At 67.6% G+C, this 27,905-nt stretch overlaps 3 protein-coding genes across 6 annotated transcripts; 2 read left to right on the top strand and 1 right to left on the bottom strand.

Moving 5' to 3' along the window:
* Positions 1–172: 172 nt before the first annotated feature.
* PDE4A (phosphodiesterase 4A) lies at positions 173–15,865 on the top strand. The gene is made up of 17 exons (XM_068997852.1): positions 173–880; positions 1,525–1,685; positions 2,881–3,231; positions 5,851–6,036; positions 6,543–6,579; positions 6,680–6,753; positions 6,841–6,890; positions 7,234–7,346; positions 10,306–10,399; positions 10,790–10,977; positions 11,422–11,520; positions 12,169–12,333; positions 13,142–13,241; positions 13,790–13,944; positions 14,126–14,248; positions 14,662–14,844; positions 15,494–15,865. The coding sequence occupies exons 1-17, from the start codon at positions 173–175 to the stop codon at positions 15,863–15,865; spliced, it is 3,159 nt and encodes a 1,052-aa protein (XP_068853953.1).
* Positions 15,866–17,836: 1,971 nt separating this feature from the next.
* On the top strand, positions 17,837–20,142 carry YIPF2 (Yip1 domain family member 2). Of its 4 annotated transcripts, none has more exons than XM_068997888.1 (9): positions 17,837–17,919; positions 18,172–18,207; positions 18,283–18,377; positions 18,467–18,547; positions 18,623–18,710; positions 18,816–18,932; positions 19,116–19,276; positions 19,547–19,729; positions 19,936–20,142. In XM_068997888.1, the coding sequence occupies exons 2-9, from the start codon at positions 18,186–18,188 to the stop codon at positions 20,023–20,025; spliced, it is 837 nt and encodes a 278-aa protein (XP_068853989.1). In that variant the 5' UTR covers positions 17,837–17,919; positions 18,172–18,185; the 3' UTR covers positions 20,026–20,142. The 4 variants fall into 4 exon arrangements, with proteins under 4 accessions (XP_068853989.1, XP_068853987.1, XP_068853988.1 ...); XM_068997889.1 differs by having other exon boundaries at positions 17,851–17,919; positions 18,149–18,207; XM_068997886.1 differs by having other exon boundaries at positions 18,172–18,377.
* A 455-nt stretch (positions 20,143–20,597) lies between these two features.
* Positions 20,598–27,195, bottom strand: CARM1 (coactivator associated arginine methyltransferase 1). Its single transcript, XM_068998046.1, has 16 exons — positions 27,035–27,195; positions 24,937–25,062; positions 24,741–24,847; positions 24,555–24,659; positions 23,779–23,889; positions 23,509–23,686; positions 23,337–23,427; positions 22,731–22,812; positions 22,539–22,624; positions 22,345–22,434; positions 22,021–22,158; positions 21,457–21,546; positions 21,265–21,377; positions 21,078–21,155; positions 20,900–20,968; positions 20,598–20,822 (listed from the first exon to the last, which is right to left on the bottom strand). The coding sequence occupies exons 1-16, from the start codon at positions 27,177–27,179 to the stop codon at positions 20,686–20,688; spliced, it is 1,746 nt and encodes a 581-aa protein (XP_068854147.1). The 5' UTR covers positions 27,180–27,195; the 3' UTR covers positions 20,598–20,685.
* Between the last annotated feature and the right edge of the window lie 710 nt (positions 27,196–27,905).

Here is a 27,905-nt window from a genome sequence, read left to right as displayed (position 1 = left end):
CGGCGCTTTGGGGACAGACGGACACGCGCGGAACGCGCGGACATCCAGGGCAGCGGACGGTCCCGGGGACACCGGGAGCGCCCGGGGCCGGTGCGGGGGTGGGAGGAGCCGCCCCCGCCGCGTTTCCGCCGCTGTCACCGGGGCCGCTCCCGCCGGAGACAAAGGCGGGACGATGCCGGGGAGCGCCGCGGCACCGGGAGGCGGCCAGGTACGGGAACGGCACCGGCACCGGGAACAGCAGCGGCACGGGCGGCCACGGGAGAGCGGCGCGGGGCCGGGGCCGGTGCGGGGGTGGGAGGAGCCGCCCCCGCCGCGTTTCCGCCGCTGTCACTGGGCGCTCCCGGCGGCACCGGGGCCGCTCCCGCCGGAGACAAAGGCGGGAGGATGCCGGGCAGCGCCGCGGCACCGGGAGGCGGCCAGGTACGGGGAGGGCGCGGCGATGGGCGCTCCCTTCCTGCCGTCCCGGCCAGAGCCCCCCCACTCCCGGGTGCCGGTGCTGTCCCGGCCCCGAGCATCCCCCGGTGCCCCCGGTACCGGGAGATGGCCGGGAGCGGAGTGCGGCAGCGGCCGCAGGAACCGCGGGGAGCTCCGGGGATGCGGGACCGGGAGCTTCGGGTCTGAGGGGCTCCGGGGCCGGGAGCTGCGGCTCCGGGGGTTCCGGGGATGTTGTCGGTGCCGCGGGAAGGATTCCGGTGCCGCGGGAAGCGACGGTGATGCCCGTGGCCGACGATCCCACGGGATGCGATGCCGCGGTTTCCTTGGCAACCCGTGCCGGGAGGAGCCAGAGGGTCCCCGGGGTGCGGAGCGGGGCTGTCCCGGTGGTCCGTGCCCACCGGCAGCTCCGGGCTGTAACGAGCGTGTCGGGGCTCAGCCCGGCACGGTACCGGGGGGGGGGGTGCCGGGGGGATACCGGGGGTCTCCCCCACTCCCCCCCTCATCCTCACCTCTCCCTCGCAGGTCCCGCAGCCCCCCGGGACATTCTGGGGTCCCCCCGCGTGGGCGCCGTGCCCTGAGCCCTGGCACCCCACATGAGGAGGGACCGGAGCAGCGTGGCCGGGCCTGAGCAGCAGGTGAGGGGCACCGGGGGGAGGGCGGGGGGCTCCGGCCGGGGCGCGGTGCCAGCGCGGTGCCTTTCTGTGCCGTGCCGTGCCGTGCTCCCTGGCAGTGCCGCGCCGTGCCGTGCCAGTCCGTGTGGTTCGATGCTGTGCCATGCCGTGTGCCCCGCCGGGTGATGCTGCGCCGTGCCGTGCCGTGCCGTGCCGTGCCGTGCCGTGCCGTGCCGTGCCGTGCCGTGCCGTGCCGTGCGAGGCTCCCTGGCCGTGCCGTGCCGTGCCGTGCTGTGCCACGCTCTGGTGTGAGACTCGCTTGCCAAGCTGTGCCATTCCATGCCGTGCCAGGTGGCGGGAGGCTTTCCTGGCCGTGCCGTGCCGTGCTGTGCCATGTGCTGGCAGCCTGCCTGGCTGTGCCGTGCCATTCCGTGCCCTCCCCCCCGCCCCTCTGACGTGCCCCGTGCCCCCCTCGCAGCCCCCCCCGGCCATGCCGGGTGCCGACCTGCGCCGCGGCCGCCGCCGCCTCTCCGCCACCCTTCAGGTGCCCCCCTGGAAGCCCCCGGAGCCCCCCGACCCCCCGCGCCCCACCACGCTGCCCCTGCGGGCCCCGCCGGTCACTCAGCCCCGGCCCCCCAGGTACGGGCGGGGACATGGGGGGGACAAACGGGGGGCGCGCGGCCTCTGGGGGCTGCCAGCACCGGGGGGACCCCGAGTGTCCCCGTGCTAATCCAGGGGGATTTCGGGGGCCTCCGGACAGCGCTGGGAGGTGCCCCCTCGGTTGGGGAGCCTGTGGGGCGGGGATGGGGACGGGGATGGGGACGCGGCCCTGGATGGGCACAGTGCCAGGACGTGGCCTGGGATGGGGACATTGTCCTCGCTGGGGACATTCCCTGGGGCAGGGACAATGTCCAGGGTGGGGACTGTGCCTACACGGGTGACCCCGGAGTGTCCCCACAGCCTCTGGGGGGGCTGTGGAAGGGGGTGACCCCGCAGTGTGGCACTGGGGGACTCTGCAGTGTCATGGAAATGGGGGGACACCCCCAAACCTGGGGGTCTGTATAGGGGGGGACCCCCACCCTCAGCCCCCAACCCTGGGCCTCGGGGGGGTCCCTGCAGCGCCGTGCAAAGGGCCCCCCCCAAATCTGCAAGGGGGTCCGTGCTGTGCTTGGTCTGGTGGGGTCCCGGTGCTGCTCCGGGGGTTCCCTGTGCCCCCCAGGCCCAGTTTGGGTACTGGGGGGGACAGGAGGGGGGGGTTCCCCTCGGCTGGGAGGGGGAATCCCTAAATGGAGGGGGCACCATAGGTGGGGGATACCCCGAGAAGGGGGATCCTCACCAAGGGGATTTTGGGGGGGCGTCCCCGCCGCGGGGAGATCGGGGGGGGGGGGGAATCCCTCCGTGAGGGGGAGAATCGGGAGTGGGGGGGAGGAAGATCCGGGATCCCCGTTCTGGGAATACCGGGGGAGGGATCCCCGGTTAACGGGGGGGGTCCGCGCCGCCGTGACTCTGCGTAGGGGGGTCCACGGGGTCCCGGGGCGGAGCCGATCCGGGGGCGGGGGAGGTCCCGGGGCGGGGGGAGGCGCCGAGCCAGGCGCGGAGGCGGCACCGGCAGCGGCACCGGCAGCGGCACCGGCGGCGGCACCGGAGGCACCGGGAGGTTCTTTCCCGGGTCTTTCCAACCGGTTGCACGGGGCCATGAGGAGCCCGGGACCGGGAGGAGCCGCTGCCGGTACCGCGGAGCGCTAAGGAGGGACTCCGTAACCGGTACCGGGAGGAGCTCCGACACCGGGAGGGGCTCCGGGACCCGCTCCGGTACCGTCGCCGTTACTGGCAGCGGCTCCGGCACCGGGGGTGGCTGCGGTCCAGGCGCCGGCAGCATTGCGGGTCCCCGGTTCCCCCCGGTGCCGGGGATGATGGAGCCGGTGCCGGGCTCCAGGAAGAGCCTGTCGCTGTCGCTGCCGGTGCCCCGGGAGGGCCCGGGCCCCCTGCGCCCCCCGCAGCACCTCTGGCGCCAGCCCCGCACCCCGATCCGCATCCGCCACCGCGGCTTCTCCGACACCGACCGGCACCGGCCCCGGCCCATGGAGCGGGCGGATGCCGTGGACACCGGGGACCGGCCCGGGCTGCGCAGCGCCCGCATGTCCTGGCCCTCCTCCCTCCATGGGACCCCTGGCACCGGCAAGCGGTAGGTGACGGCGGCGACACCCCCGGGGGCGCCCACAGCGTCCTCCCGGTACCGGGACTGGAGGTGGGAGCTCACCCAGCGTCATCCCGGTACCGGTGCCAGAGGTGGGGCCTCCCCTGGGGCCCCTCTTGGGACCGGGATTGGAGGCGGGACCCCCTCCCCAGTATCCTCCCGGTACCGGGATCAGAGGTGGGACCCCCCCCCCAGCATTATCCCAGTACTGGCACTGGGAGCCCCCCGTCCTCATCCCGGTGCTGGCACTGGAGGTGGGACCCCCCCCAGCATCCTCCTAATACCGGAGATGGGAATTGGGGGTACCCAGGGACCCCTCCGGGCCCTGAGGGAGGGGTCCCCCATCCCAGCACCTCTGTTTCGGGGTCTCCCCTTCGTGCTGCCGCCTCTTCCCGGGGTGATCCCGCTCCTGAGGCCACCGGTGGGAGCCTGGGGATCCCGAGGCAGGGATCGGGAGCTGCCACCAGGACCCAGGAGATTGGGAGATGCCTGGTTTGGGGGGGCGGGGGGGATGCAGCCCCCCAGGATCCATCTGGCCCCAGCGCTGGCTCTTGCCGTTCCCGGTTGGGAAGTTTTTTTAGGGAAAACAACTTGGGAATGCGCCGCCATGTGCCGTGTGCTCTGCGTCCTTCCGGCGGCTCCGGCTTCATTAGGGGCGTTAATTTATGCACAGGAGGCTCAGCAGATGGTCGGGATTCGGGAAGCGGGGGGTGATTTCCTTCCTCCTCCTCCTCTTCCTCCCGTCCCCATGGATGGCAAGCAGCTGGAGAGGGCGATGGGGAGCAGCAGGGCCGGAATCCCCCTCGGTGAAAACCCCCCAAATCCAGGGATTGGGGTGTGGGATCCCGTTTCCCTGCTGCCCTATGACCCCCGCCCCGTTATCCCGGCATCCCGGTGCTGTTGGGGCTCGGCTGGGAGCAGCCAGGAGGAACCAGCTCCACCCTGGCTCCCGGATTTTCCCCTTCCTGGGCCAATTAGCGGAATGAAGCCGAAGGCAGGTGAGATCCCAAGGTGGGATCTCGCCGGAGCAGGGCCGGAGCCGCAGCCGTGCCAGGATCCAGCCAGCTGCCACCGGCTCCTGGAGGCTCTTCCCAGCTCCCGGCGGCTGCTCCTGGGTTCCTGCAGCCCTAATGAATTCCTCCTGCTCCAACCCCCTTTCCCTACGGATATTAATAATTCCCGCGGCCGCCGACCCCGCGGTGATGGCGGCGTCGCAGCCCCTCCGGCATTTCTGATGTGCCGGAATCTTTTCCGAGGGGGATGAGTCACCTGTGGCCATTAAAAATGATTCACGGTTGTCTCCGGCTGCCGGAGCAGATCCCGGTGGGTTGGGAAGGAAATCCCAGCTACCAGGAATAGCAGGGACGCCCCTTCCCAACGCCCCCGGGGCTGGCGCGGCTGGCACCCGATGGGATGGGGTGACACGGGATGGTTTTGGGGGGGGGGATGGCGCTGGGAGGGGGACCCTGGGAGATATCCCGGTCCCTGTCACCTTCCCAGTGTCCTGCTCTTCCTTCTCTCCGTCTCAATCCCATCCCTCTCACCATCTTTATTTCATCCCCATCCCCGTCTCTTCCCTGTCCCCATCCCACCTCCTCCCCACTCCCCAGCCTTTTCCCATGCCCATCCCTGCCCCATTCCCATCCCGTCTCCATCCCTCTCCCCCATCTCTTCCTTGCTCTCATCATTCTCCATCCCATCTTCCCACTCACATCCTCGTCCTCATCCTCATCCCTATCTCCGTCCCATGCCAGGGACACCCCGGATCCATTGGGAATGATCCGGAGGATCCCCCACACCCCACCCGCCTCTGCTGGGGTACCCCAATTCTGGGGGCTGGACCTGCCGGACCCCCCCAATCCACCTGTGCGGACCCCAAACCGCATGCCAAACCGGGGATGCCACTTGGGGTGACGCCAGATGCCACCCAGGGTGTCACCCAGGGTGCCCATCCCCGTGGACCCGGGCCTGGCTGCCCCCTGCGCCTCCGGAGGCAGGGGAATCAATCCCGCTAAAATTCCAAAAAAGCCCTTTTTTCTTCCCGGAGCCGGTTGCTAAATTTGCCGGCGGTGAGTCACCCCCCCCACCCCCACGCAGCCCCCCCCGGCTCCCCCCGGCACCCCGGGGGCGGGGGCTGCACCCGGCGGGGACCCCGCGGGATGGGGACCCCCGGCAATGAGGCTGGGGACCCCCCCAGGGCCGGGGGGTTGGGGACCCCCATGGACCCAGGACCCCCCCCAGGACCGGGGCTCCTCCATGGGACCAGAGACCCCCCCCCCACCCCGAGCCCCCCAAGGCTGTTCTACCGCCCCCTGACCCCCTCCCCGGTGCTGGGGGGCTCTGGGGAGGAACGGGGACCCCCCCCGCCGCTGGTCCCAGCACGGCCCGGGAGAGGAAGCTGGGAGGGGAACGGGGCGGGGGGGGCCGGGGCGGGACCACCACCGTGTCCCCCCTCCCCGCCCCGGGGAGCTGGGTTTGGGGGGTGTCACGGGGTCCTGATGGTCCCCCTGGTTTTGGGGGGATTCCCGGGATCGGGGGGGTTCTGGGGGGCTGCTGGGGGGGGGGGTCCCGGTTTGGGACACGACGTTCTCCCCGGTGTCTCCCCAGCTCGGAGGTGGAGAATGGCCCGTGGGGGGGGCACAGCCCCCCGGACCCCCAGGCCAGCCCGGGCCGGGGGCTCCTGGCCGGGGCCCCCCCGGCGCAGCGCCGCGAGTCCTTCCTGTACCGCTCCGACAGCGACTTCGACGCCTCCCCCAAGAGCATCTCCCGCAACTCCTCCATCGCCAGCGAGGCGTGAGTTCCGACCCCTCCCCGAACGCCCCCGGGCCCCCCCGGCACCCCCAGAGACCCCCGAGAGCCCCCCGAGATCTCGCTGGACCCAGGAACCCCCCAAAACCCCTGCGGTTCCCCCAAGAGCATCTCCCGCAACTCCTCCATCGCCAGCGAGGCACGGACCCCCCCGGCACCCAAAGATCTCCCTTGGCCCCCCCTCCAGCACCCCTGGAATCCTCCTGGCATCCCCCCGGACCCCTAGGACCCCCCAATATTCCCCCATTTACCCGGAGACCCCTCCCCAATAACCTTCCCCCACCCCCCATCCCTCCATGCCCTTCTCCCAGTATCCCATTGGGGACCCCCAATATTCCCCCAAGGTGACCCAAAGTTCCCCATCACCCCTAAATTACCCCCAAAATCTCCTCAGAGCCCCCCTCCCCATAACGCTCTCTGAATTGGGGGGGTCCCGGGCGGGTCCCAGATTCTCTGCCTGACCCCCCCCCCCCCCCCAATTTCTTTTCCAGCCACGCCGAGGACTTGATCGTCACCCCCTTCGCTCAGGTAGGGTGGGGGGTCCCGAGGGATCTCGAGGGGTCCCAGGGGGTCTCAGGGGGTCTGTCCCCACCCTTGATGTCCCCCTGACCCCCCCGGCACCCCCCAGGTCCTGGCCAGTCTCCGCAGTGTCCGCAGCAACTTTTCCATCCTGACCAAAGTCACGACGCCCCCGGGCAGCAAGTGGGTGACCTCCACCTTTGACCTTGACCCCCCCCCTTCCGAAATTGGGGGTCCCGGCCAGCCCTGACCCCCATGCCCCCCCCCCAGGCGGTCGCCCATCGGCTCCCAGCCCCCCCTCTGCAAGGCCACACTCTCAGGTAAGGGGGGATCAGGGCTTTGGGGGGGTTTTGGAGTCCCACTGGGGAAACTGAGGCATGGGAGTGGCAGCCCCCTCCTCCTCCCAAAAACTGAGCACTGGGGTCCCCCCATATCCCTCAGATCCTGAAGGACCCCACAACTCCAGGGGATCCCCACATCCCCCATCTCAGAGGGGTCCCCACAATCCCCAGTCCTGGGGGTCCCCACATCCGCCGGCCTCAGGGGTCCTCCCCATTGCTGGGGGTCCCCTCTGTCCCGGGGTTCCCCCAACCCCATCCCCAGGGTCCCCCTCGCTGTCCCCTGTCCCGGGGGGTCCCAGCGGGTGCTGTCCTCTGTCCCCAGAGGAGACGTCCCAGCAGCTGGCGCGGGAGACGCTGGAGGAGCTGGACTGGTGCCTGGAGCAGCTGGAGACCCTCCAGACCCACCGGGCGGTCAGCGAGATGGCCTCCAACAAGGTGGGCACAGGGGGCACGGCGGGGACACGACGGGGACGGGGACACGAGGACACACCCTGCAGGGACACGGGGCCGGGGACAGTGATGAGGGGCCGGGGGGTGGGGTGGCATCGGTCGGTGGTCCTTGGTGGCAGTGGCTGTGTCGGGCTGCTGGTGGCACTGGTGGCACTGGTGGCACTGGTGGCAGTGGCTCTATTGGGGTGTCACTGGTGGCTGTGTCGGGCTGCTGGTGGCACTGGTGGCACTGGTGGCACTGGTGGCAGTGGCTCTATTGGGGTGTCACTGGTGGCTGTTTCAGGCTGCTGCTGGCACTGGTGGCACTGGTGGCTCTGCTGGAACTGGTGGCAATGGTGGCACTGGTGGCACTGGTGGCAGTGGCTCTATTGGAGTGTCACTGGTGGCTGTGTCGGGCTGCTGGTGGCACTGGTGGCAATGGTGGCACTGCTGGCACTGGTGGCAGTGGCTCTGTTGGGGTGTCACTGGTGGCTATCAGGCTTCTGGTGGCACTGGTGGCACTGGTGGCACTGGTGGCAGTGGCTCTATTGGAGTGTCACTGGTGGCTGTGTCGGGCTGCTGGTGGCGCTGGTGGCACTGGTGGCACTGCTGGCGCTGGTGGCACTGGTGGCACTGCTGGCACTGGTGGCAGTGGCTCTGTTGGGGTGTCACTGGTGGCTGTGTCGGGGTGACACTGGTGTTGGTGACACTGGTGGTGTTGGGGTGTCACCGGTGCCGGTGGCCGTGGTGCGGGATTGTGTCCCCATGTCCCGCTGTCCCTGTCACCCCCCGCGTGCCCCCCAAGGAGGGACCCGCACCCCAATGGGGCACTGCAGGGTCCCTGGGGGTCCCTGACCCCTTTAGGGGGGCGCTGGGGGGGTCCCAACGCTTTCGGGGTGCCCCTTGGGACGTTTTTTGAGGGGTCTGCAGAGACCCCGATGCTTTAGCGGTGTCCCGTGGGTGTCTGTGACCCTTTTGGGGGGTTCCCTGATCCTTTTGGGGGTGCGAACCCTTCGGGGGGTGTCCCCTAGGGGGGTCCTTTATCCCCCGGTGGGGGTCGCCCCCCCCGTGTCCCCCCTGGCGCTGCGGCGGGGCCGTGACCGTGACCGTGACCGTGGGGAGGGGGCGGGGAGGGGGCGGAGCGAAGCCTCGCGCAGGCGTCTGACCCCCCCCGCCCCCCCCGCCCGGCGCTCCGCGGCCTCCGCAGCCCCGACCGGACCCCCCCGGCACCCCCAGGGTCCCCAAAAACCCCTCCGGGACCCCTCCGCCAACCCCCCTTCGCCCCCTCCCCACATCCTCCGCATCCTCCGCATCCCCCGCATCCCTGACCCCCCCCCCGCGCATCCCCTCCCTGCACCCCCAGGGTCCCCCCAGACCTCTCCGGACCCCCCCGGATCCCCCCCAAACCCCTCCGGACCCCCCCCGGACCCGCCCCCGGCTCCCCCCGCCCATCTCATCCCTCCCCATCTCCGCGTCCTTTTGCCCCCCCCCACCAAATCCCTCCTCCCATGGGCACCCACTGACCCCCCCCCCCCCACCATCCCGGGGGGGCTTCAGGACCCCGGGGGGGTTCAGGACCCCCGGGGGAGGAGGAGGAGGAGGAGGGGGGGGCTTCACTCTCCAGCCCAAAAAAGGGGGGTGGGGGCGATGTGAGGGACCCCCCCCCGTGTGGTCTCAGCGCCGGGGGGGGCTGGCGGTGCCCTCCCAACGCGGGGGGGGGGCCCCGCTCCCCCCCCCCAAAAAGCTTCCACCATGTCCAGGGCCCCCCCCGGGCCTTGAGCGGGGTTCGGGGGTGTTCGGGGTGGAACGGGGGGGCCCCCTCCGGTAAATAGGGACAGCGGGGTCCTTCGGGCTGTGGGGTGGGGTGGAGGGGGGGGGGTCCTGCACCTCCCTGCCCCCCCCCAATTCCCGGCTGGAAAATGCCCTTGGTGGATTTCTTCTGCGAGACCTGCGCCAAGCCCTGGCTGGTGGGGTGGTGGGACCAGGTAAGGGGGGGGGCAGCGGGGCGAGGGGGGGTCCTGCGGGGGGGCGGGGGCACGTCTGACCTCCCCTGTCCCTCTCAATGTCACCCCCCCTCCCTGCATGGCCCCCCCGCCCCCCCACCCGAAGGTGCCCCCGCGGTTTGGGGGGGTCTTTTTGAGCTCCATCGTAGTGGGGGAGGGGGCTGGGGGGCTGCTCCCACACATTTGAGGGTCTTGTTGTGGTTTGGGGGGGGGCCTTGGGGGAGCTTTCCCCCCTTAATTTGGGCCTGGAAGGGTGCAGAGGCCGAGCGAGCTCGTGACGTGCGTGGGGATTTGGGGAGGGGTCTCTGGGAGGTTCTCTGAAGGTTCCCCCCCGCCCCCCCGCCGTACAGGTTAACCCCCCCGTGGGGCCGTTGCCGTGGAACCGGCGGTTGCCATGGAGACGGGACGGCGGGTCCTGATTGGCTGGGGGGCGGAGGGATGCAGGGGATGCTCCCCCCCCACCCCACGCCCCCAATTTGGGGAGGGGGTCAGTGGGGGGGGAACCCCTCGGGGATCCTGGGGGGGGAGTGGTGCCCCCTCCGTGCCACCAGTGACTGCACCAGTGCCACCAGTGCCACCAGTGATTGCACCAGTGCCACCAGTGCCCCCCCAGCACCACGGGGACCCCCTCAGAGGAGGGAGATGAGGGGACACCAGCCTGGCCCAGTTCCATCCAGGTTTTGTCCCAGTTTCGTCCCATCCCAGTCCCATTTTACCCCCATCTCAGTCCATCCCAGTCCATCCTAGTCCCATTTTACCCCCATCCCAGTCCATCCCAGTCCCATTTTACCCCCATCCCAGTCCATCCCAGTCCCATCCCCTGGGCTCTGGCCAGGCTGGGATCCCTCTGGAGGGCTCACAGGGGTCTCGGAGATTTGGGGGAGTTCGGAGGGGGGTGTCTGGGGGTTCTGTGGGAGCCGGGGGGGCTCCGGGGGTCCCTGGGCCTGACCACTGTCCCCCAGTTCAAGCGGATGCTGAACCGGGAGCTGACCCACCTGTCCGAGATGAGCCGCTCTGGGAACCAGGTGTCCGAGTACATCGCCAGCACCTTCCTTGGTGAGACCCCTGGGACCCCCCTGAGACCCCTGCGACCTCCCCGAGACACCCAGAGACCCCCAGAGACCCCCCTGCCACCCCAGGGAGTTCCAAGGCTACCATGAGACCCCCCCCAAGGGCACTCCGACATCCCCAGAGACCCCCCCCAGGGACACCAGGAGACCCTTGGGGACACCAAGGACCCCCCTAGACACCCCCCCCGGACCCCTGGGGACACCCAGAGACCCCCAAGGGCAACCACCAGACCCCTACAGACCCCTGGAGAACCACCCAAGACTCCCCCAGAGACCCCTGGGGACACCCGGAGGACCCCTCCGGATGCCCCCGAGACCCCTGCGAGCCCCAAAGCCCCCCCCTAGAGCCCCCCCGGCCGTGCCCGTGCCCCCCCAGACAAGCAGCCCGAGGTGGAGATCCCGAGCCCCGGCCCCCCCGAGCGGGAGAAGAAGCGGCGGCCGCCCCCGGGCCTGGGCGGGGCGGTGAAGTCGCTGCCCCCCGGCTGCGACCCCGGCCCCGGCTGCGACCCCCTCCCCGTGCCCCGATTCGGCGTCGAGACCGACCGGGAGGAGCAGCTGGGAAAGGTGGGGAGGGGGCTCGGGGAGGCTCTGGGGGGGCTCTTGGGGGAAATTTGGGGGCCTCCGTGGGTCTTGGGGATGTTTGAGGGTTTGGGGAGGGTCTCAGGAGGGTTTGGGGGTGTTTGGGGATCTTGGGGGGTGCCTGGGGGGGGGTATCAGGGGGAGTTTGGGGGGGCCCCCTCTGTTTGGGGGTCTTGGGGATGTTTGAGGGTCTCAGGAGGGTTTGGGGTGTTTGGGGATCTTGGGGGGTGCCTGGGGGGGGTCTCAGGGGGAGTTTGGGGGGGCCCCCTCTGTTTGGGGGTCTTGGGGATGTTTGAGGGTCTCAGGAGGGTTTGGGGGTGTTTGGGGATCTTGGGGGGTGCCAGGGGGTCTCAGGGGGAGTTTGGGGGGGCTCTGGGGAGTTTGGGGGGTGCCCACCCGACCCACTTCCCCCTCGGTGCCCCCTCCCAGGAGCTCGACAGCCTCAACAAGTGGGGCCTGAACATCTTCCGCGTGTCCGAGTTCTCCAACAACCGCTCCCTGAGCTGCATCATGTTCACCATCTTCCAGGTGAGACCCCCAAGACCCCCCAGGGACCCCCAAAAACACCCCCAAAACCCTCCCTGCCCCTTCCTCCATTGCCTTTGGGGGTGCTGAGCCCCCCAGACCCCCCTCCCCACACCCGGCTGTGTGTTTTGGGGCTGTTTTGGGTGTCCCAATCCCCTGATCCCCCTCCCCACAGCCAGAGGACCGTTTTGGGTGTGTTCTGGGTGTATTTTGGGGTGTTTTGGGTGTCCCAACCCCATGACCACCCTCCCCACGGCCAGGTGTGTGTTTTGGGTGCATTTGGGGCTGTTTTGGGGCTGTTTCAGTGGTCCCGAGCCCCCCACAGCCGAGACACCCCTGTGGGTGTGTTCTGGGTGTATTTTGGGGCTGTTTTGGGTGTCCCAATCCCCTGATCCCCCTTCCCCACAGCCAGAGGACCATTTTGGATGTGTTCTGGGTGTATTTTGGGGGTGTTTTGGGTGTCCCAACCCCATGACCACCCTCCCCACGGCCAGGTGTGTGTTTTGGGTGCATTTGGGGCTGTTTTGGGTGTCCCAATCCCCTGATCCCCCTTCCCCACAGCCAGAGGACCGTTTTGGGTGTGTTCTGGGTGTATTTTGGGGCTGTTCTGGGTGTCCCAACCCCCTGACCTCCCCTCCCCACGCCCCCCAGGAGCGGGACCTGGTGCGGACGTTCGAGATCCCGGAGCGGGCGCTGCTGGGCTACGCGCGGGCGCTGGAGCAGCACTACCACCCCGACGTGGCCTACCACAACAGCCTGCACGCCGCCGACGTCCTGCAGTCCACGCACGTCCTGCTGGCCACCCCCGCCCTCGACGTGAGCCCCCCGCCCGCCCCCGAGCCCGCAGCTGGGGGAGGGGGGCACTCGGCGGCAGGAGGGATCCGTGGTTGGGTGGTGGGAGCTGTTACGGGGACCTGTGTGGGGTGGTGGGACCCATAACTGGGTGGTGGGACCCATAACTGGGTGGTGGGACCTGTAACTGGGTGGTGGGACCTGTAACTGGGTGGTGGGACCCATAACTGGGTGGTGGGACCCGTAACTGGGTGGTGGGACCTGTAACTGGGTGGGGGGACCCGTAACTGGGTGGTGGGACCTGTAACTGGGTGGTGGGACTTATAACTGGGTGGTGGGACCTATAACTGGGTGGTGGGACCTGTAACTGGGTGGTGGGACCCGTAACTGGGTGGTGGGACCTATAACTGGGTGGTGGGACTTATAACTGGGTGGTGGGACCTGTAACTGGGTGGTGGGACCCATAACTGGGTGGTGGGACCTGTAACTGGGTGGTGGGACCCGTAACTGGGTGGTGGGACCTATAACTGGGTAGTGGGACCCATGGTAGGGACCCACTGTGGGGCCATTATTGGGTTGGGGATTCGGGGTGGCTGGAACCCCTTTATGGGTGGGTGGACCCACGGCAGGGACCAGTTCTGGGGTGGTGGGACCAGTTCTGGGTGTGATTTTGGGGCGAGGGGAGCCATAATCGGGTACTGGGATGGGTCATAAGGACCCATTGAAGGGTGGGGGAACCCCCTGGGTTTTAGGGTGGATCTGAGATGGGGAAGGGGGACCTGGTGGGTTTTGGGGGGGAGGATTCTGAGGGTGTCCCTCACCCCCATCCCAGGCCGTGTTCACGGACCTGGAGGTCTTGGCCGCCCTTTTCGCCGCCGCCATCCACGACGTCGACCACCCCGGGGTGTCCAACCAGTTCCTCATCAACACCAGTGGGTGCACGGCCCCGTCCTGGGGGTCCCAGGGGTCCCTTCCTGTGTCCTGGGGGTCCCAGGGGTCCCTTCCTTGGGGGGTCTCTCCCTGTATCCCAGGGGTCCCTCACTTGGTGTCCTGGGGGGCCGCAGGGGTCCCTCCCCATGTCCTGGGGGTCCCTCCCCGTATCCAGCGGGGTTCCTGGGGGTCCCTCCCCATATCCAGGGGGTTCCTGGGGTCCCTCCCTGTATCCCGGGGGCGTTCCTGGAGGTCCCTCACTGTATCCAGGGTGGCTCCTAGGGGTCCCTCCCCATATCCCGGGGGGTTCCTGGGGGTTCCTCCCCATATCCAGGGGGGTTCCTGGGGGTTCCTCCTCATATCCAGGGGCGTTCCTGGGGGTTCCTCCCCATATCCAGGGGGGTTCCTGGGGGTCCCTCCCCATATCCAGGGGGGTTCCTGGGGGTTCCTCCCCATATCCAGGGGGGTTCCTGGGGGTCCCTCACTGTATCCAGGGGGGTTCCTGGGGGTCACTGACCGTATCCCGGGGGTCCCTCCCGGTGTCCCCCAGACTCGGAGCTGGCGCTGCTCTACAACGACGAGTCGGTGCTGGAGAACCATCACTTGGCCGTGGGCTTCAAGCTGCTCCAGGAGCGCAACTGCGACATCTTCCAGAACCTGTCGCGACGGCAGCGCCAGGCCCTGCGCCAGATGGTCATCGACATGGTCAGCGCCCCCGAAAACACCCCAAAGACCCCCAAAACACCCCCAAAATTCCTCCTCAATCCCCTGAAAAACACCCCTGACCCACCAGCCCTGCACCAGATGGTCACTGACATGGTCAGCCCCCCCCCAAACCCCCCCAACCCCCCCACTTCGGGGGTCCCGCTGACCCCCGGCCCCCCAGGTCCTGGCCACGGACATGTCCAAGCACATGAGCCTCCTGGCTGACCTCAAGACCATGGTGGAGACCAAGAAGGTGACCAGTTCGGGGGTCCTGCTGCTGGACAACTACACTGACCGCATCCAGGTTGGGGGGGGACCCTAGAAAGGGGGCTGGGGGGGGCCCCAAGGGGTCATCAGGTGGTCAGGGGGGTCCCCAAGGGGTCCTGGAGGGCCTGGGGGGGGTTTTCAAGGACCTTTGGGGAAATCTTGTGAGTGCTGGGGGGATCCCCGAGGGGTCTGGGAGGGGTCTCGGGAAGGTTCAGGGGGTCCCAAAGGGGTCCAGAAGGACATGAAGGGGTTCCCAAAGAGTCCTGAGGGTATCCTGGGGATTGTCAGGGCGGCCGAGGGAGATTCCTGGAGGATCCAGGTGGTCCCCAAAGCGTCCTGGGTGACCTGAGGGTCCCCGGGCAGGGCTGGCGGCCGTGCTCAGCCGCGGGCGTCCCCGGGGGGTTCCCGGTTGTCCCCGAGGCGGCGCGGGTGACAGCGGCGTCCCCGCAGGTGCTGCGGAACATGGTGCACTGCGCCGACCTGAGCAACCCCACGAAGCCGCTGGGGCTGTACCGGCAGTGGACGGAGCGGATCATGGAGGAGTTCTTCCGGCAGGGAGACCGCGAGCGCGAGCGCGGCATGGAGATCAGCCCCATGTGCGACAAGCACAGCGCCTCCGTGGAGAAGTCACAGGTGAGGGGACACCGGGGGGACACACAGGGGCATGGGGACACCAGTGGGGACACCAGTGGGGACACCAGCGGGGACACCAGCCCCACGTGCGGCAAAGCACAGCGCCTCCGTCAGGAAATCGCAGGTGCAGATCCCCCAACGTCCCCAATGTCCCCGATGTCCCCAACGTCCCCAAATGCCCTGATGTCCCTGATGGCCCCAACATCTCCAATGTCCCCGATGTCCCCAACGTCTCCGATGGCCCCGCTGTCCCCACTGGCCCTGATGTGCCCAACATCCCCAATGTCCCCACTGGCCCTGATGTCCCCAAATGCCCTGATGTCCTCAATAGCCCCAATATTCCCAATGTCCCCGATGGCCCCAATGTCCCCACTGTCCCCAATGTCCCCAACAGCCCCAACATTCCCAATGTCCCCGCTGTCCCCAACATTCCCAATGTCCCCGCTGTCCCCAACATTCCCAATGTCCCCGATGTCCCCGCTGTCCCCAATGTCCCCGCCATCCCCAGTGTCCCCAACATCCCCAATGTCCCTGCTGTCCCCAACATCCCCGCTGTCGCCGATGTCCCCGCTGTCCCCAATGTCCCCGCTGTCCCCAGCGTGTCCCCAGCGTGTCCCCAGCGTGTCCCCAGCGTGTCCCCGTGTCCCAGGTGGGCTTCATCGACTACGTGGTGCAGCCGCTGTGGGAGACCTGGGGGGACCTGGTGCACCCGGACGCGCGGGAGATGCTGGAGACGCTGGAGGAGAACCGGGAGTGGTTCCGCCGCCGGGTCCCGCGCAGCCCCGAGCCCCCCCCCGAGCCCCCCCCCGCCGGGCCCGCCCCGCCCCCCCCCCAGTTCCGCTTCGAGCCCCCCCTGAGCGAGGACGAGGAGGGGGAGGGGCGGGACCCCCCCCCGGATTCCCCCGGGATCCCCCGAGAGCCCCGCGAGGCCCCCCCGGAGCAGCCCCCAGGGAGACCCCCCGAGGAGGGGGAGGGGCAGGGGGGGGAGCCCCCACCCCCTGAAAGAGGAGAGTGGAGTTAGAGAGGAATTTATTTTATTTGAATTCATTTGAGTTAATTTTATTTGGGGTTGTTTTTGTGGGGATTATTAGTTTTATTTGGGATTATTTTTATTGGGATTACTTTCCTTTGGATTATTTTTATTTGGATTGTTATTTTTATTGGGATTATTATTTTTATTGGGGTTATTTTAATTTGGATTCTTTTTATTTGGATTATTATTTTTATTGGGATTATTATTTTTATTGGGGTTATTTTAATTTGGATTCTTTTTATTTGGATTGTTATTTTTATTGGGATTATTATTTTTATTGGGATTATTTTCATTGGGATCGCTTCCATTGGAATTCTTTTATTGGAATTTTTTTCATTGGAGTTATTTTTATTGGGGTTATTTTTTTATTGGGATTATTTTTTATGAGGCTTATTTTCATTGGAATTCTTTCATTGGAATTCTTTCATTGGAATTCTTTTATTGGAATTCTTTCATTGGATTTTTTTTTAAATTTTTTTAAAAATTATTTTCACTGGAGTTATTGGAATTTTTTTTTAAATTATTTTCATTGGATTTTTAAAATTGGAATTATTTTTATTGGGATGGTTTGATTGGAATGATTTTGCTGGGATAATTTCAATGGAATTCTTTTCATTGGAATTATTTTTATTATTTTTATCGGAATTATTTTATCAGAGTTATTTTCATTGGGATTATTTTTTATTAGAATTATTTTTGCTGGAGGGATTTAATTTGGATTTTTTCCTCAGAGTTATTTTTACCGGAATTATTTCTATCAGAATTATTTTTATGGGAATTATTATTTTATTGGAATTATTTTTATTGGGATTATTTTACCGGAGTTATTTCAATTTGATTCGGTTTTGGGGTTTATTTGGGGGGTCGGGGGAGGGCAATTTTTATTCTATTTTTTAAAAAACTCGAAAAGACACAAAAAAAAGATGGAAAATTGACCCCCCCAGGAAGAAAACAGGGAATAGGGACCCCCCCAAAAACGGAGGGACCCCCCCCAAAAAGGGGAGATCCCCCAAATAAATGGGGTTCCCCCAAAAGCCATTTATTGGGGGGGGTTGGGGGCTGAGGATTTGGGGGGGGGGGCAAGTAGAGCCCCAGATTTGGGGTTTTCCCGCCCAAAATCTTCCCCATTTTGCACAGGGACCCCCGGGGTCGCCCCCTCCCCCCAAACCCCTTCCCCTGGGGTCCCAGCCCAGAATGGGGGGGGGTCTCCCCGAGCCCCCCCGGAGGTGAAGCAATAACCGGGTGCCCCCTCTGTGGGGGGGTCGGGGAGGTTCCCGTTTTTGGGGGGTGTCCCCACTTCTGACCGTACTGTAGCACTGGGGGGACGCGAGGGGGGCTGGGGGGGGGGCTCTGGGGGGAATTTGGGGGATCTGACCCCCCCCTCCCCCAAAACCCCCGTCCGAAATTTGGGGGGGGGGTCGCGCGGGGGGGGTCGTGCAGAGCTTTTATTTTTGTACCGGCGGCGGCGGCGCTGTAAATACTGGGAATAGTGGGGGGGGGGGGGGGGGGGTCCCCAAAACCCCTCAGCACCCTCGGAGGGGGGGGGCCTGGGGGTGACCCCCCACACCCCGGGGGTCTCCCTCCCTTTGGCACCCCCTTCTCCCGCCAGCGGCTCCAATAAAGAGGAGAAGGGACCGAGCCCGGGGGTCTTTCCTGGGGGTCTCTGGGGTCTGGGGGGGGGCTGTCTGCGATGGGGGCGGTTTGGGGGGTCCCGGGTGGGTTCTGGGCCTACTCGGGGGGTCCTGGGGGGCTGTCTGTTATGGGGGCGGTTTGGGGGGCCTTGGGGTGTGTGGGGAGGGTCCTGGGCTCGGAGTGGGGGAGCCGGGAGGGTCCCTGGGGGGGGTCAGGGGTCTCCCTCCCCCCGGGGGGGGGGGTCTCGGTCACCATGACCGGAAACGGCTCCAGTCGGGACGGACCGAGCGGAACCATCGCGGGGGCGGAACCGGCGCGGCGGGAGCGCGGGACGGGAGCGAGACGGACCGGGCGGAACCACTGTAGACGGGGCGCGGGGGAGGGACGAGTCCACGTCGGCGGAGCCGGCGGTGAGCGGGGGGGGCGGGACCGGGGGTCCCGGGAGGGTCCCGGGAGGGTCCCTGGGGGCGGGGTCGGTACCGGAGGGGTGCTTGGGAGTGCGGTCGGTACCGGGGATGGCGGGGTCGGTACCGAAGGGGTCCCTGGACGGTACCGGGGGGATCCCTGGCGGGGGGGGGGGGGGGTGCCTGAGGGGGCCGGTACCGGGGGTCTCCGGACGGTAGCGAGGGTCCCTCACAGCCCGGCGTGTCCCGTCCCGGCAGCGAGAGGCTCCGCCATGGACGAGCCCCGGCCCCACGGTGAGTCCCGTGATACCCCAGGCCCGGTGCCGGTGCCGGTTCCGGTTCCCTCCGTGACCCCCCGGGCCCCCTCAGACTCCCGGGAGCCGCCGGAGCCGCGGTCGGGACCCTCCGTGGCGGTGCCGCTGCCGGAGCCCCCCGAGGACGGGGACGATGCCGACACGGCCGAGGTGAGTTGGGGGTCCCGGTGCCCCGGGGGGGGGGGGGGGGGGGTCCGGGAGGAGCCCGGCACCGACCCCCGGTCTGACCGCACCGGCAGCTCCTGGCGGGGCAGCGGCAGCCGCGGGGCTTCTGGACCTTCGAGTATTACCAGGCGTTTTTCGACGTGGACACGCGGCAGGTACAGAACCGGCACCGGGCACCGGCACCGGGCACCGGGAGCAGCCCCGGCTGAGCCCCGCCCGTGTCCCCGCAGGTGCTGGAGCGCATCAAGGCCTCGGTGCTGCCGGTACCGGGGAAGAACTTTGTGCGTCACCGGCTGCGCAACAACCCCGACCTGTACGGTGAGGGAGGCACGGGCGGCGCCGGCCCCGCTCCCGCTCCCGCTCCCGCTCCCGCTCCCGCTCCCGCTCCCGGTGCCGGTGCCAATGCCCTTTCCCCGGTCCCAGGCCCGTTCTGGATCTGTGCCACCCTGGCTCTGGCTCTGGCCATCAGCGGGGACCTGTCCCAGCTCGGCACCGCCCGCGGGGGCCCCGAGCACCGGTACCGGCCCCGCTTCCACCACGGTGAGGCCGGGGGTCACGGGGGGGGAAGGGGGAGGGTCCCAAACGGTGCCCGGTCACCTCCGGGATCGGGGTCCAGCTCCCTCGGGGGGTGTTTGGGGTGACCCTGACCCCCCCCTCAGCCCTTGCCCCGCACCCTGGGCCCGTTCCCGTGGACCCCCCGTGACCCCCCCCGTGCCCCCCCAGTGCCCGTGGCCGTGACCCTCATCTTCAGCTACGCGGGGCTGGTGCCGCTGGGGCTCTGGGGGGCCCTGAGCTGGGCCCGGGGGGGCTCGGGGGGCTCCTTCAGCCTCCTGGAGACCCTCTGTGCCTACGGCTACTCCCTGGCTGCGCTCGTGCCCGCCGCTGTGAGTCGGGGTCCCCGGTTTGGGGGGGTGGTCCTTGAGGTGTTTGGGGGTCCCTGTGGTATCGGAGGGAGATTTTGGGGGTCCCTGGGGTGTTGGGGGGGGGGTCCCTGGGGTGTTGGGGGGTCCTCCAGGTATTTGGGGGGGGTTCCCCAGAGTGTTTGCCAAGGATGTTTGGGAGGCTCCTCGGGGTGCTGGGGGGTCCCAGAGGGTGTTTTGAGGGGGGTTTGGGTTATTTTTGGCGTCCCTGAGGTGCTTTTGGGCTCTCCCCAGGTGCTGTGGGCGCTGCCGGTGCCGTGGCTGCGCTGGGCAGTGCTGGCCGTGCTGGCCGTGCCCTCGGCCGCAGCTCTGGCCGTCACCTTCTGGCCGCCCCTGAGGGCCGGTGGCCGCGTGCCCGCGCTGGCCGGGGGGGCCGCGCTGGTGGCCCTGCACACCCTGCTGGCCCTGGGCTGCCAGGTACCCCCTGCCCCGACTGAGGGGGGGGTCTGAGGGGGGTCGGGGGCGCTGGGACCCTGAAATGAGCCTGGGGAGGGGTTTGAGACCCCTGAGAATGCAGCTGGGGGGGTGGGGGGGGATTAAAACCCCAAACTGCCCCTGGAGGGGTCCTGGGGGGGCTTTAGGGACCCCCCAGCCCCAGCCCTGATTCCTCTTTTCCCTCCCAGCTCTACTTCTTCGAGCCCCTCCCCACAGCGGGATCCGGGGGGGCCCCCGTGGGGATCCCCCCCTCCAACGCTTCCCACCCTGCACGGTGAGGGGGGGCCGGGATGGGGGGAGCCCCTGGACCGAGGGGACCCCCCCATCCCCCCTCCCGACCCCCCCTTGGAGCCCGCTCGGCTCCGTGAGCCCAAATAAAAGCAGGGAGTCTCCAATCCGTGCCCCGCTGATTTTGAGGAGCCCCAAACCCGCCCCCCCCGGGGAGCCCCCAGAGCCCTGAGGGTGGCCCGAGCGTCGAAACCCTCCCGTTTATTCAGACTACAGCCGGAAAAATCCCGCACATCTGCTATTCCTACAGCCGGGGCCCCCCCAGCCCGGCCCCCGCTGCACCCCCCGAGGGCAAAACGGGCCAGGGGGGGGACCCCGAGCCCTCCGGAACGGGGCCGAACCCGGAGCTTTTGGTACATTCACGCCCGTTCCCGGCGGGATTCCCATCCCGGGGGAGGGGGGGGGGAATTCCCGGTGGGATTCATGCCCCCCCCCCCGGCCCCATGCCACCAGGGATTATCTGGGAATCGGAGCGTTAAAAAATGAACCTCCCCCCCTTTCCCCCCCTCCCCGAAAGAAAACAACAAAAAAACCCCAGAAAACCCCTCCGGGTCCGGCACGGAGCGAGGGGGGCGGGAGGGGCCCCCCGGGGCTGGGGGGGGGGCCCCGATTTTGGTTTTTTCCTGGATTTTTGGGAGCGGGGGGGGCCTTTAGCTGCCGTAGTGCATCGTGTTGGTGGTGATGGACATGGGGGAGGCCATGGAGATGGGGGGGCCCCCCATGGTGAACTGGCTGTTCAGGGGGTAGTGGGTGCTGGAGCCGGCGCCGCTCTGGCCGCTGGACGAGCCTGGGGGGCAGAGGGGGGGTCAGGGAGAGGATTTGGGGGGGTCCAGAGAGGTATTTTTGGGGGGGGGTCAGGGGTACCTTGCACGATTCCCGTGCTCATGATGGAGCCCATCCTGGAGTGGGTGTGGTTGACGATGCCGGTGTTGGCTGCGGGGTGGGGGGAGCAGGGTGAGGTTTGGGGGGGGGGGGGGGGCTGTGAGACCCCCACGGTCATTATGAGACCCCCCAGGCCCGGTTTGAGCCCCCCCAGACTCACCCAAAGGGATCAGGTTGTTGTGGCCCACGTTGGAGCCGCCGGCGATGACGCTGCTCAGGTCGTAAGCCGCCGGCATCCCTGCGGGGGGAGGGGGGTCAGACCCCCCCAAAAGCGGGGGGTGACCCCCCTTCGGCCCTCCAGGACCCCCCCAGAGCCTGCAGGACCCCCCCAGAGCCCCGGAACCCACCGGCCACGGCCATTCCCGTGCTCATGTTGTAGGTGCTGCCCGTGTTCCACATGTTCTCCGACGGCGACGTGTAGTGGGAGCCGGGGGGGGGCGAGGGGGTCGTGCCCGTGTACCTGGGGGAGGGGGGCGGTTGTGAGGGTTTGGGGGGGGTCCTGGGGGTCCCCCCCGGCTCCGCAACCCCCCCGGCCCTACCTGAAGAAGGGATTTTTCAGGTCGAGGAGGTTGGAGGACTTGGAGCCTGTCTGGTCCACCTGGGCCACGATGCTGATGTCGTAGCTCTGTCTGGGGGGGCACAGCCCGTGAGACCCGCCCCCAGATGGACCTGGAGGGGGGCTGGGACCCCCAGATGGAGCTGGGGGGGGTTTCTGAGACCCCAAAGTGCAGCCAAAGGGGGGGTTTCTGAGACCCCAAAACACCCCTGAGGGGGTCCTGGCCCCCCGGGCCCAGCAGCAGCATCTGGGTCGTGGCTGCCCCCCTCAGCTAAAAATACTCCCCTGAAACTGGGCCAGGCCCCCCCCAGGCCGAACTGGGCCAGGAGCCCCCCCTGCGGCTCCCAGAGCTGTCCCAGAGGTGCCGAGGGAGCAGCGGATCCGGAGCGGATCCGGCACGGCCCGAACCGGGGCACGGCTGGGGAGGGGGGGCCTTGGGGACCCCCCTGTGCCCCCCCAAACCTCCCCAATTCACCCCCACACCCCCCAAACCTGCCCTAATCGCCCCCAATTCTCCTGCATCCCCCCGAACCGCCCCCTGCCCCACCTCTTGTTGGCGATGAGCAGACAGGTCCCTGAGAGGGTGTCCCCGGCCTTGGCGAAGAGCGGGGACTGGAACAGGCACCTCACCTGGTACCAGTGGGTCAGCGGCTCCGTGGGCGCCGTTGAGAGCCACACGGTCATTCTGGGGGGACACAGGGACACCACGGGAGGTCAGACACAGCCCTGGCCCCCATTCCCCCCCCCACCCCCCAAAAAAACCAGATCCCCTCAGACCTCAACCAGATTCCCCCCAAAAACCACCCAGATTCCCCCAAACTCCCCCCCCCACAAAGCCCATCCAGGTGCTCCAGGGCATCCCCACACCTACATGGAGCCGATGAAGGCCACGTCGAACCAGAAGGCCAGGCCGTGCACCAGCCCCGAGTGCAGCATGTGGAACTTGAAGGGGATTTCTATCCTGGGGGACAATTGGGGTGGTCATGGGGTGGCTGGAGACCCCCCCCCAGGCTCCCCCCTAGGCAGGGGAGGGGGCTCAGCCAGGCCCCTGCAGGTGTCCCCCACCTGTGCAAGTCGCCCTCCTTGGCTTCCAAGAAGTTCACGGTGTATTTGACGGATTTGGCCATTAAGATCCGGATGTCGAAGGTGTCCTGGGGAAAGGGGGGTGGGCTCGGTGTGGGGGCACTCCTGGCTCGCCCCGAGCCCCCCCAAAGCGGCTCCTTGACCCCCCTCCCCCCCACCCCGGGGGTCACTCACCACCACGGGCTGCCTGAAGTACTCGTCCACGGCGGCCCCGCGCAGCGCCGAGAGGTCGACGCCGTGGAAGGAGGGCTGGTACCTGCGGGAAACCCCAAATCGGGGACCCCCGGGGCGGGGGACGGGGCCAGGAGCGGGTGTCACCCCCAGGCAGGGGACGGGGACGGGGTTGTGTCCTCCCCGGGGTCAGGAGGAGGCTCTGGGTCGTTGCCCCACTGCCAGGGCAGGGACTGGGGTTGGGATCGTGTCCCCAGCGAGGCCGGGGAAGGGCTCGGGGTTGTGCCACCCTTGCCAGGTAGAAACAGCCCAGCGCTGGCTCTGGGACAGGGCCAGACCCCAAAACGAGGCTCATTTTCCCCAAAACGGGGCAGGTTCCCCAGAACACAAGCCAGACTTTCCCCCAAAACCATCCAGATTACCCCCAAAAAAACAGATTCCCCCCAAACCCAAGCGGATCCCCTCAGATCTCACCCAGATTCCTCACAAAACCCACCCAAATCCCCCCAAAACCCACCCAGCTCCCTCCAAACCCCGCTCAGATCCCTGATCCCGATTGGAACCGTTCCCCCACGGGAATGGGGACTGGAAACCCCCCCGTGCCCTCACCAGAAGTTGGCCTTGGTGAACTGCTCCATGTAGAGCTGCTCGTCCGTGAAGGGCGCCAGGTGCACGTCCCCGATGGTGGGGAACATATTCCCTGGGGAAAGGGGACGAGCCGGAGCTTGGAGCCGGGAACGGGGCGGCTCCGGCGGCTCCCAGGGACCCCCCCTGCACTCACCACTGGGCTTCAGGTACTTCTTGGCGTGCAGGTAGCTCTCGAGCATGCGCTCGTTGAAGAGCATGTAGCCCATGGGCTCTGAGATGATGATGTCCACCTGCTCCGGCAGCGACACCTCCTCCACCTTGCCCGGGATCACCACGATCCGCTCCGTCAGGTTGTTGCTCTTCACCAGCACCTGGGAAAGGGTGCAACGAGGGGGGGTGGTCAGGCTCTGGGATGGCCGCCCTGGGTGTTTGGGAGTTCTTTGGGAGCTCCCCCCCGGCTCACCTCGGCGTGCTGGGCCATGGTGCTGGCTTCCACCGCGTAGATTTTCCGTGCCCCGGCCTGCGCCGCGAAGAAGGAGAGGATCCCGGAGCCGCAGCCCACGTCCAGGACGATCTGGGGAAAGGGGGATGCCAGGGGGATGCCAGGGGGATGCCTGAGCCTCGTGGAGTTTATCCAGCCCGGGGAGCCGCGCGGATGGCGGGGATTAGGGCGGCCCCGGAGCCCAAAGCCGCTCTGATCCTGTGCTTGATCCTATATTTAACGCGGCGTGGGAACGGTGGCTCCCGCAGGAGCGGGGCTGTCCCACCCCTCGCCAGGTGTGATCCCGAAAAATGGGGAAAACAGCCCAGTTTCTGGCTCCGGGACCAGGCTGTGCTGCTGGAGGTGCAGGCAGACCCCAAAGTGAGGCTGGTTTGTCCCAAAAGCGAGCCAGGCTTCCCAAAAAACGGGGCAGATTCTCCAAAACGCGAGCCAGGATTCCCACCAGCATCCCGCCCACAATCCCAGCCAAATCCCCGCAAGACCCAGCCATATTCCCACCCCAAACTGAGCCAAGCTTCCCCAAAAACCGAGCCAGATTCCCCCAAACCTCAACCAGATCCCACCAAAAACCAAGGCAGGCTTCCCCCCTAAAACCAGGCCAGTCTTCACAAAAACCGAGCCAGATCCCCCCCAAACCAAGCCAGATTCCCCTAAAAACAGCCAAAACCCCCAAAACGAGCCGGATTCCTGCAAACCGAGCTGAATCCGCCCCCCAAAACGATCGCGATCCCCCAGACCTTGTCCTTGAAGTCGCTGTGGTTCTGCAGGATCGCCCGCTGGTACGTCCCCGTGCGCACGTAGTCCTGCATCATGTTCTGCTGCTGGGACAGGTACCCGTAGAACTGCCGGACACACGGACACGCCGTCACCCCGGGAACGCTGCCAGGCTGGGAACATCCCCCCCCAGGACCGGGAATTCCCACCTGGAAGTACTGCACGGCCGAGGACTCCTCCGTGCGCTCGCTGAACACCGAGCGCTCCGTGTTGTGGCCCCGGCAGTTCTTCAGGATGTTGTAGAAGGAGCAGAAATCTGGGGGGAAAAGGGGGCAGGGGGGTTATTGGGGCATCCCGGGGGAACCCAGCGGGGTCTGGGGGCATCCGGGGGGGGGGGTTTCGCACCGTTGGGGGTCCCGAACTGCAGCAGGACGCTGTTGCAGCCCAGGGTGATGATGAAGGATTGTTTGCCCACCCGGCTGCACTCGGTCTCGCGGGACACGGAGCACTTGAACACGCAGACGTCCTCATCTGGGAGGAGGGAAAACCGGGAATGGGGGGGGGGGGAGATGGGAGAGGAGGGTGTGGAGAGAGAAAACGGGGCGGGCACGGAGGGAAAATGGGGTGGGATGGAAGGAAAAAGGGAGGGGACAGAGAGAAAATCGGGGTGAGCACGAGGCCAAGCCCTGAACCCTCTGAACAGAGCATGATAAGGCACAGTTAACCTAATTAACCCCTAATGACAGCGAGGGAGCACCCCTAAAGCACGGCCCGGGGGGAGAAAGGGGGGAGCGGCCGGAATTCCAACCAGAAACGGGGACTGTCCCCGTGGATGTAAGGGAAGAGGCTGCAGGGCCCGGGGCTGCGCTGGGAATTGCCCCAGGAGCCATCCTAGGAGTAACCCCGGGACTCGGGAATCGCCCCGGGAGCCATCCCAGGAGTCACCCCGGGAGCCGGGAGCGGCCACCGGCAGCGAGCGGGGCAGCAGCCGGGAAAACCAACCGCGCCGCTCCCCGAAAAATCCCGGTCTTTCCGCCGGGATGCGGCTGCCGGAGCCCCCTCCCGTCCCGGCGGAGCGGCCACGCGGCGCGGGAAGTTGGATCGGGATGGACCGGGAGCGCCGGGAGCGAGGCCGGGCCGGGAACACCTGCCCCGAGCCGGGAGCGCCGGGAGCGGGAATTCCGCCGGCTCCGGCTCTTTGTGGCCGATGAAAGGGCCGCCAGATGTGCCGGCAGATGCTGCACGGGCGGCCCGAGCCCCCCGGAGCCCCCGGCCCGGCACACAAAGGCTCCTCTGGAACGGCTTCCGGAGGCTCCGGGGGAAGCTGCGGCGTTCCCGGCGGAGAACGGGCCCGGCCGGCACCGGGAGGAGCCGCGGGCTCGGGCATGAAGCGGCCGCCGTGCCTCAGTTTCCCCACCCCCCCGCCCCCATCGGTGTCAAAGCCGTGGCCGCGCGTTAATTATTCCCGCTGGTTAATTAACGTAACGGAGCGCCCCGCTAGCACGGAGGGGGCCGGGGGCTCGCCCCCCACCGCGGATAATCCGCCGGGAGCCGCGGGGACCCCGGCCGGACGCGGAGGATCCCGAGCACAAAGCGCAGGAGACGCCGGGTTTGGGGAAAGAGAGGGAAAAATGCCCCAAAGCTCGGGAAAAGCCGGAATCCTGCGCGCAGACAAAGAGGAATCGGCGCCGCCGCCGCCCCCCGAGCCCCTGGAACTCGGGGGCGCCACCGGGAGCCCCCCCGGGCGCCGGGAAGGTCACGGAATTGGGGCCATTTCGGGCAAAAGTGGGAAGAAGGGGGGGGGGATGGGAACGAACTTTCCGCAGCCTCCGGGAAACGCCGGGGGACGGGGAGACCCCCGAGCTGCCCCCGAGCCCCCTGACCTGGGCCGGGCGGGGCGGGGGCGCTGGGACCCCCCAAAGGCAGCGGGCACCCCAAAGTCCCCCCCCGAGCCTCTCTCTGGAGCCCCCAGCCCCCCACGCCAGCCCAGCCCCCCCCGGCCCTGAACCCCCAGCCCCCCCCCAGCCCCCAGCTCGCCGCTCCAGGCCCGGCCCCCCCCGAGCCCCCGCACCCCCAAACCCTCCAGAGCCCCCCAGGTGCCCCCACCCCGCCGATCTCCCCCACTCCCAGCCCCCCCATCCCCACAGAGCCCTCAGAGCCCCCCCCAGCTCCTCACTGACCCCTCAGGGTCCCTTCCCGACTCCCCCCCCCATCCCCAGAGACCCCTCAGGGCCCCGTTTTAGCCCCTCCCGCCCCCTCTGACCCCTCAGGGCCCCTCCCCCATCCCCACAGACCCCTCAGACCCCCCCCCCCACCCTCACAGACCCCTCGGAGCCACCCCGCAACCCCAGTGACCCCTCAGGGCCCCTTCCCATCCTCACAGACCCCTCAGATCCTCCTCCCCCATCCCCACAGACCCCCCCCCCCCGCTCTCCCCACATCCCCCTCCCCCGCCAGGCCCCCCGCCTCTCCCGGGCCCCCCCCCCCCCCCCCGCGCACTCACGGCCGTAGAGGGCGATGGCGGCGCTGTCGGGGCCGGTGCGGACCTCGAGGCGCAGCGGCTGCTGCTCCTGGTGCCGCTGGATCTCCCCGTTCGCGTCCCCGACCGTGAGGAGCCGCACGCCGGGGAACACCGACACCGCGGCCATCTTGGACCGCGCCGCGCCCCGCCCACCCGGGGCCCCGCCCCCCGCCCCGCGCCCCGCCCATCGGGGCACGCGCCCCGCCCCCCCAGGCCCCGCCCCCTCGGCAGGCCCCGCCCCCACGGCGGGCACGGTGCGCCCCCTGGCGGGCGAGAGGGCACCGGGACACCGGGAATGGGAAACCGGGAATGGGAACGGGGGCACCGGGAATGGGAAACCCGGAATGGGAACGGGGTACCGGGACACGGGAATGGGAAACCGGGAATGGGAAACCGGGAATGGGAACGGGGCACCGGGACACGGGATACCGGGAATGGGAAACCGGGAATGGGAACGGGGCACCGGGACACGGGAATGGGAAACCGGGAATGGGAACGAGGCACCGGGAATGGGAAACCGGGAATGGGAAACCGGGAATGGGAATGGGGCACCGCGACACCGGGAATGGGAAACCGGGAATGGGAACGGGGCACCGGGAAGGGGAACGGGGCACCGGGACACGGGACACCGGGAATGGGAACGGGGCACCGGGACACCGGGAATGGGAAACCGGGAATGGGAAACCGGGAATGGGAACGGGGCACCGGGAATGGGAACGGGGCACCGGGACACGGGACACCGGGAATGGGAAACCAGGAATGGGAACGGGGCACCGGGAATGGGAAACCAGTAATGGGAAACCGGGAATGGGAACGGGGCACCGGGACACGGGACACCGGGAATGGGAAACCG

Source organism: Aphelocoma coerulescens, chromosome 30 (genome assembly GCF_041296385.1).
Source record: "Aphelocoma coerulescens isolate FSJ_1873_10779 chromosome 30, UR_Acoe_1.0, whole genome shotgun sequence".
Classification (NCBI taxonomy): domain Eukaryota; kingdom Metazoa; phylum Chordata; class Aves; order Passeriformes; family Corvidae; genus Aphelocoma; species Aphelocoma coerulescens.
Note: the sequence above shows the minus strand (reverse complement) of the source record. Positions and strands in the feature narration are given on the sequence as shown.

Excerpts from the sequence above, each read along its gene's own strand:
- PDE4A (XM_068997852.1), top strand. The coding sequence starts at position 173 with ATGCCGGGGAGCGCCGCGGCACCGGGAGGCGGCCAGGTACGGGAACGG. Across the intron at positions 6,580-6,679 it reads TCGTCACCCCCTTCGCTCAG|GTCCTGGCCAGTCTCCGCAG; the intron begins GTAGGGTGGGGG and ends GGCACCCCCCAG. Across the intron at positions 13,945-14,125 it reads GCCAGATGGTCATCGACATG|GTCCTGGCCACGGACATGTC; the intron begins GTCAGCGCCCCC and ends CCGGCCCCCCAG.
- YIPF2 (XM_068997886.1), top strand. The coding sequence starts at position 18,186 with ATGGACGAGCCCCGGCCCCACGGTGAGTCCCGTGATACCCCAGGCCCG. Across the intron at positions 18,548-18,622 it reads TCGACGTGGACACGCGGCAG|GTGCTGGAGCGCATCAAGGC; the intron begins GTACAGAACCGG and ends GTGTCCCCGCAG. Across the intron at positions 19,277-19,546 it reads CTGCGCTCGTGCCCGCCGCT|GTGCTGTGGGCGCTGCCGGT; the intron begins GTGAGTCGGGGT and ends GGCTCTCCCCAG.
- CARM1 (XM_068998046.1), bottom strand. The coding sequence starts at position 27,179 with ATGGCCGCGGTGTCGGTGTTCCCCGGCGTGCGGCTCCTCACGGTCGGG. Across the intron at positions 21,378-21,456 it reads CTGAAAAATCCCTTCTTCAG|GTACACGGGCACGACCCCCT; the intron begins GTAGGGCCGGGG and ends CCCCTCCCCCAG. Across the intron at positions 21,156-21,264 it reads CACGGGAATGGCCGTGGCCG|GGATGCCGGCGGCTTACGAC; the intron begins GTGGGTTCCGGG and ends CTCCCCCCGCAG.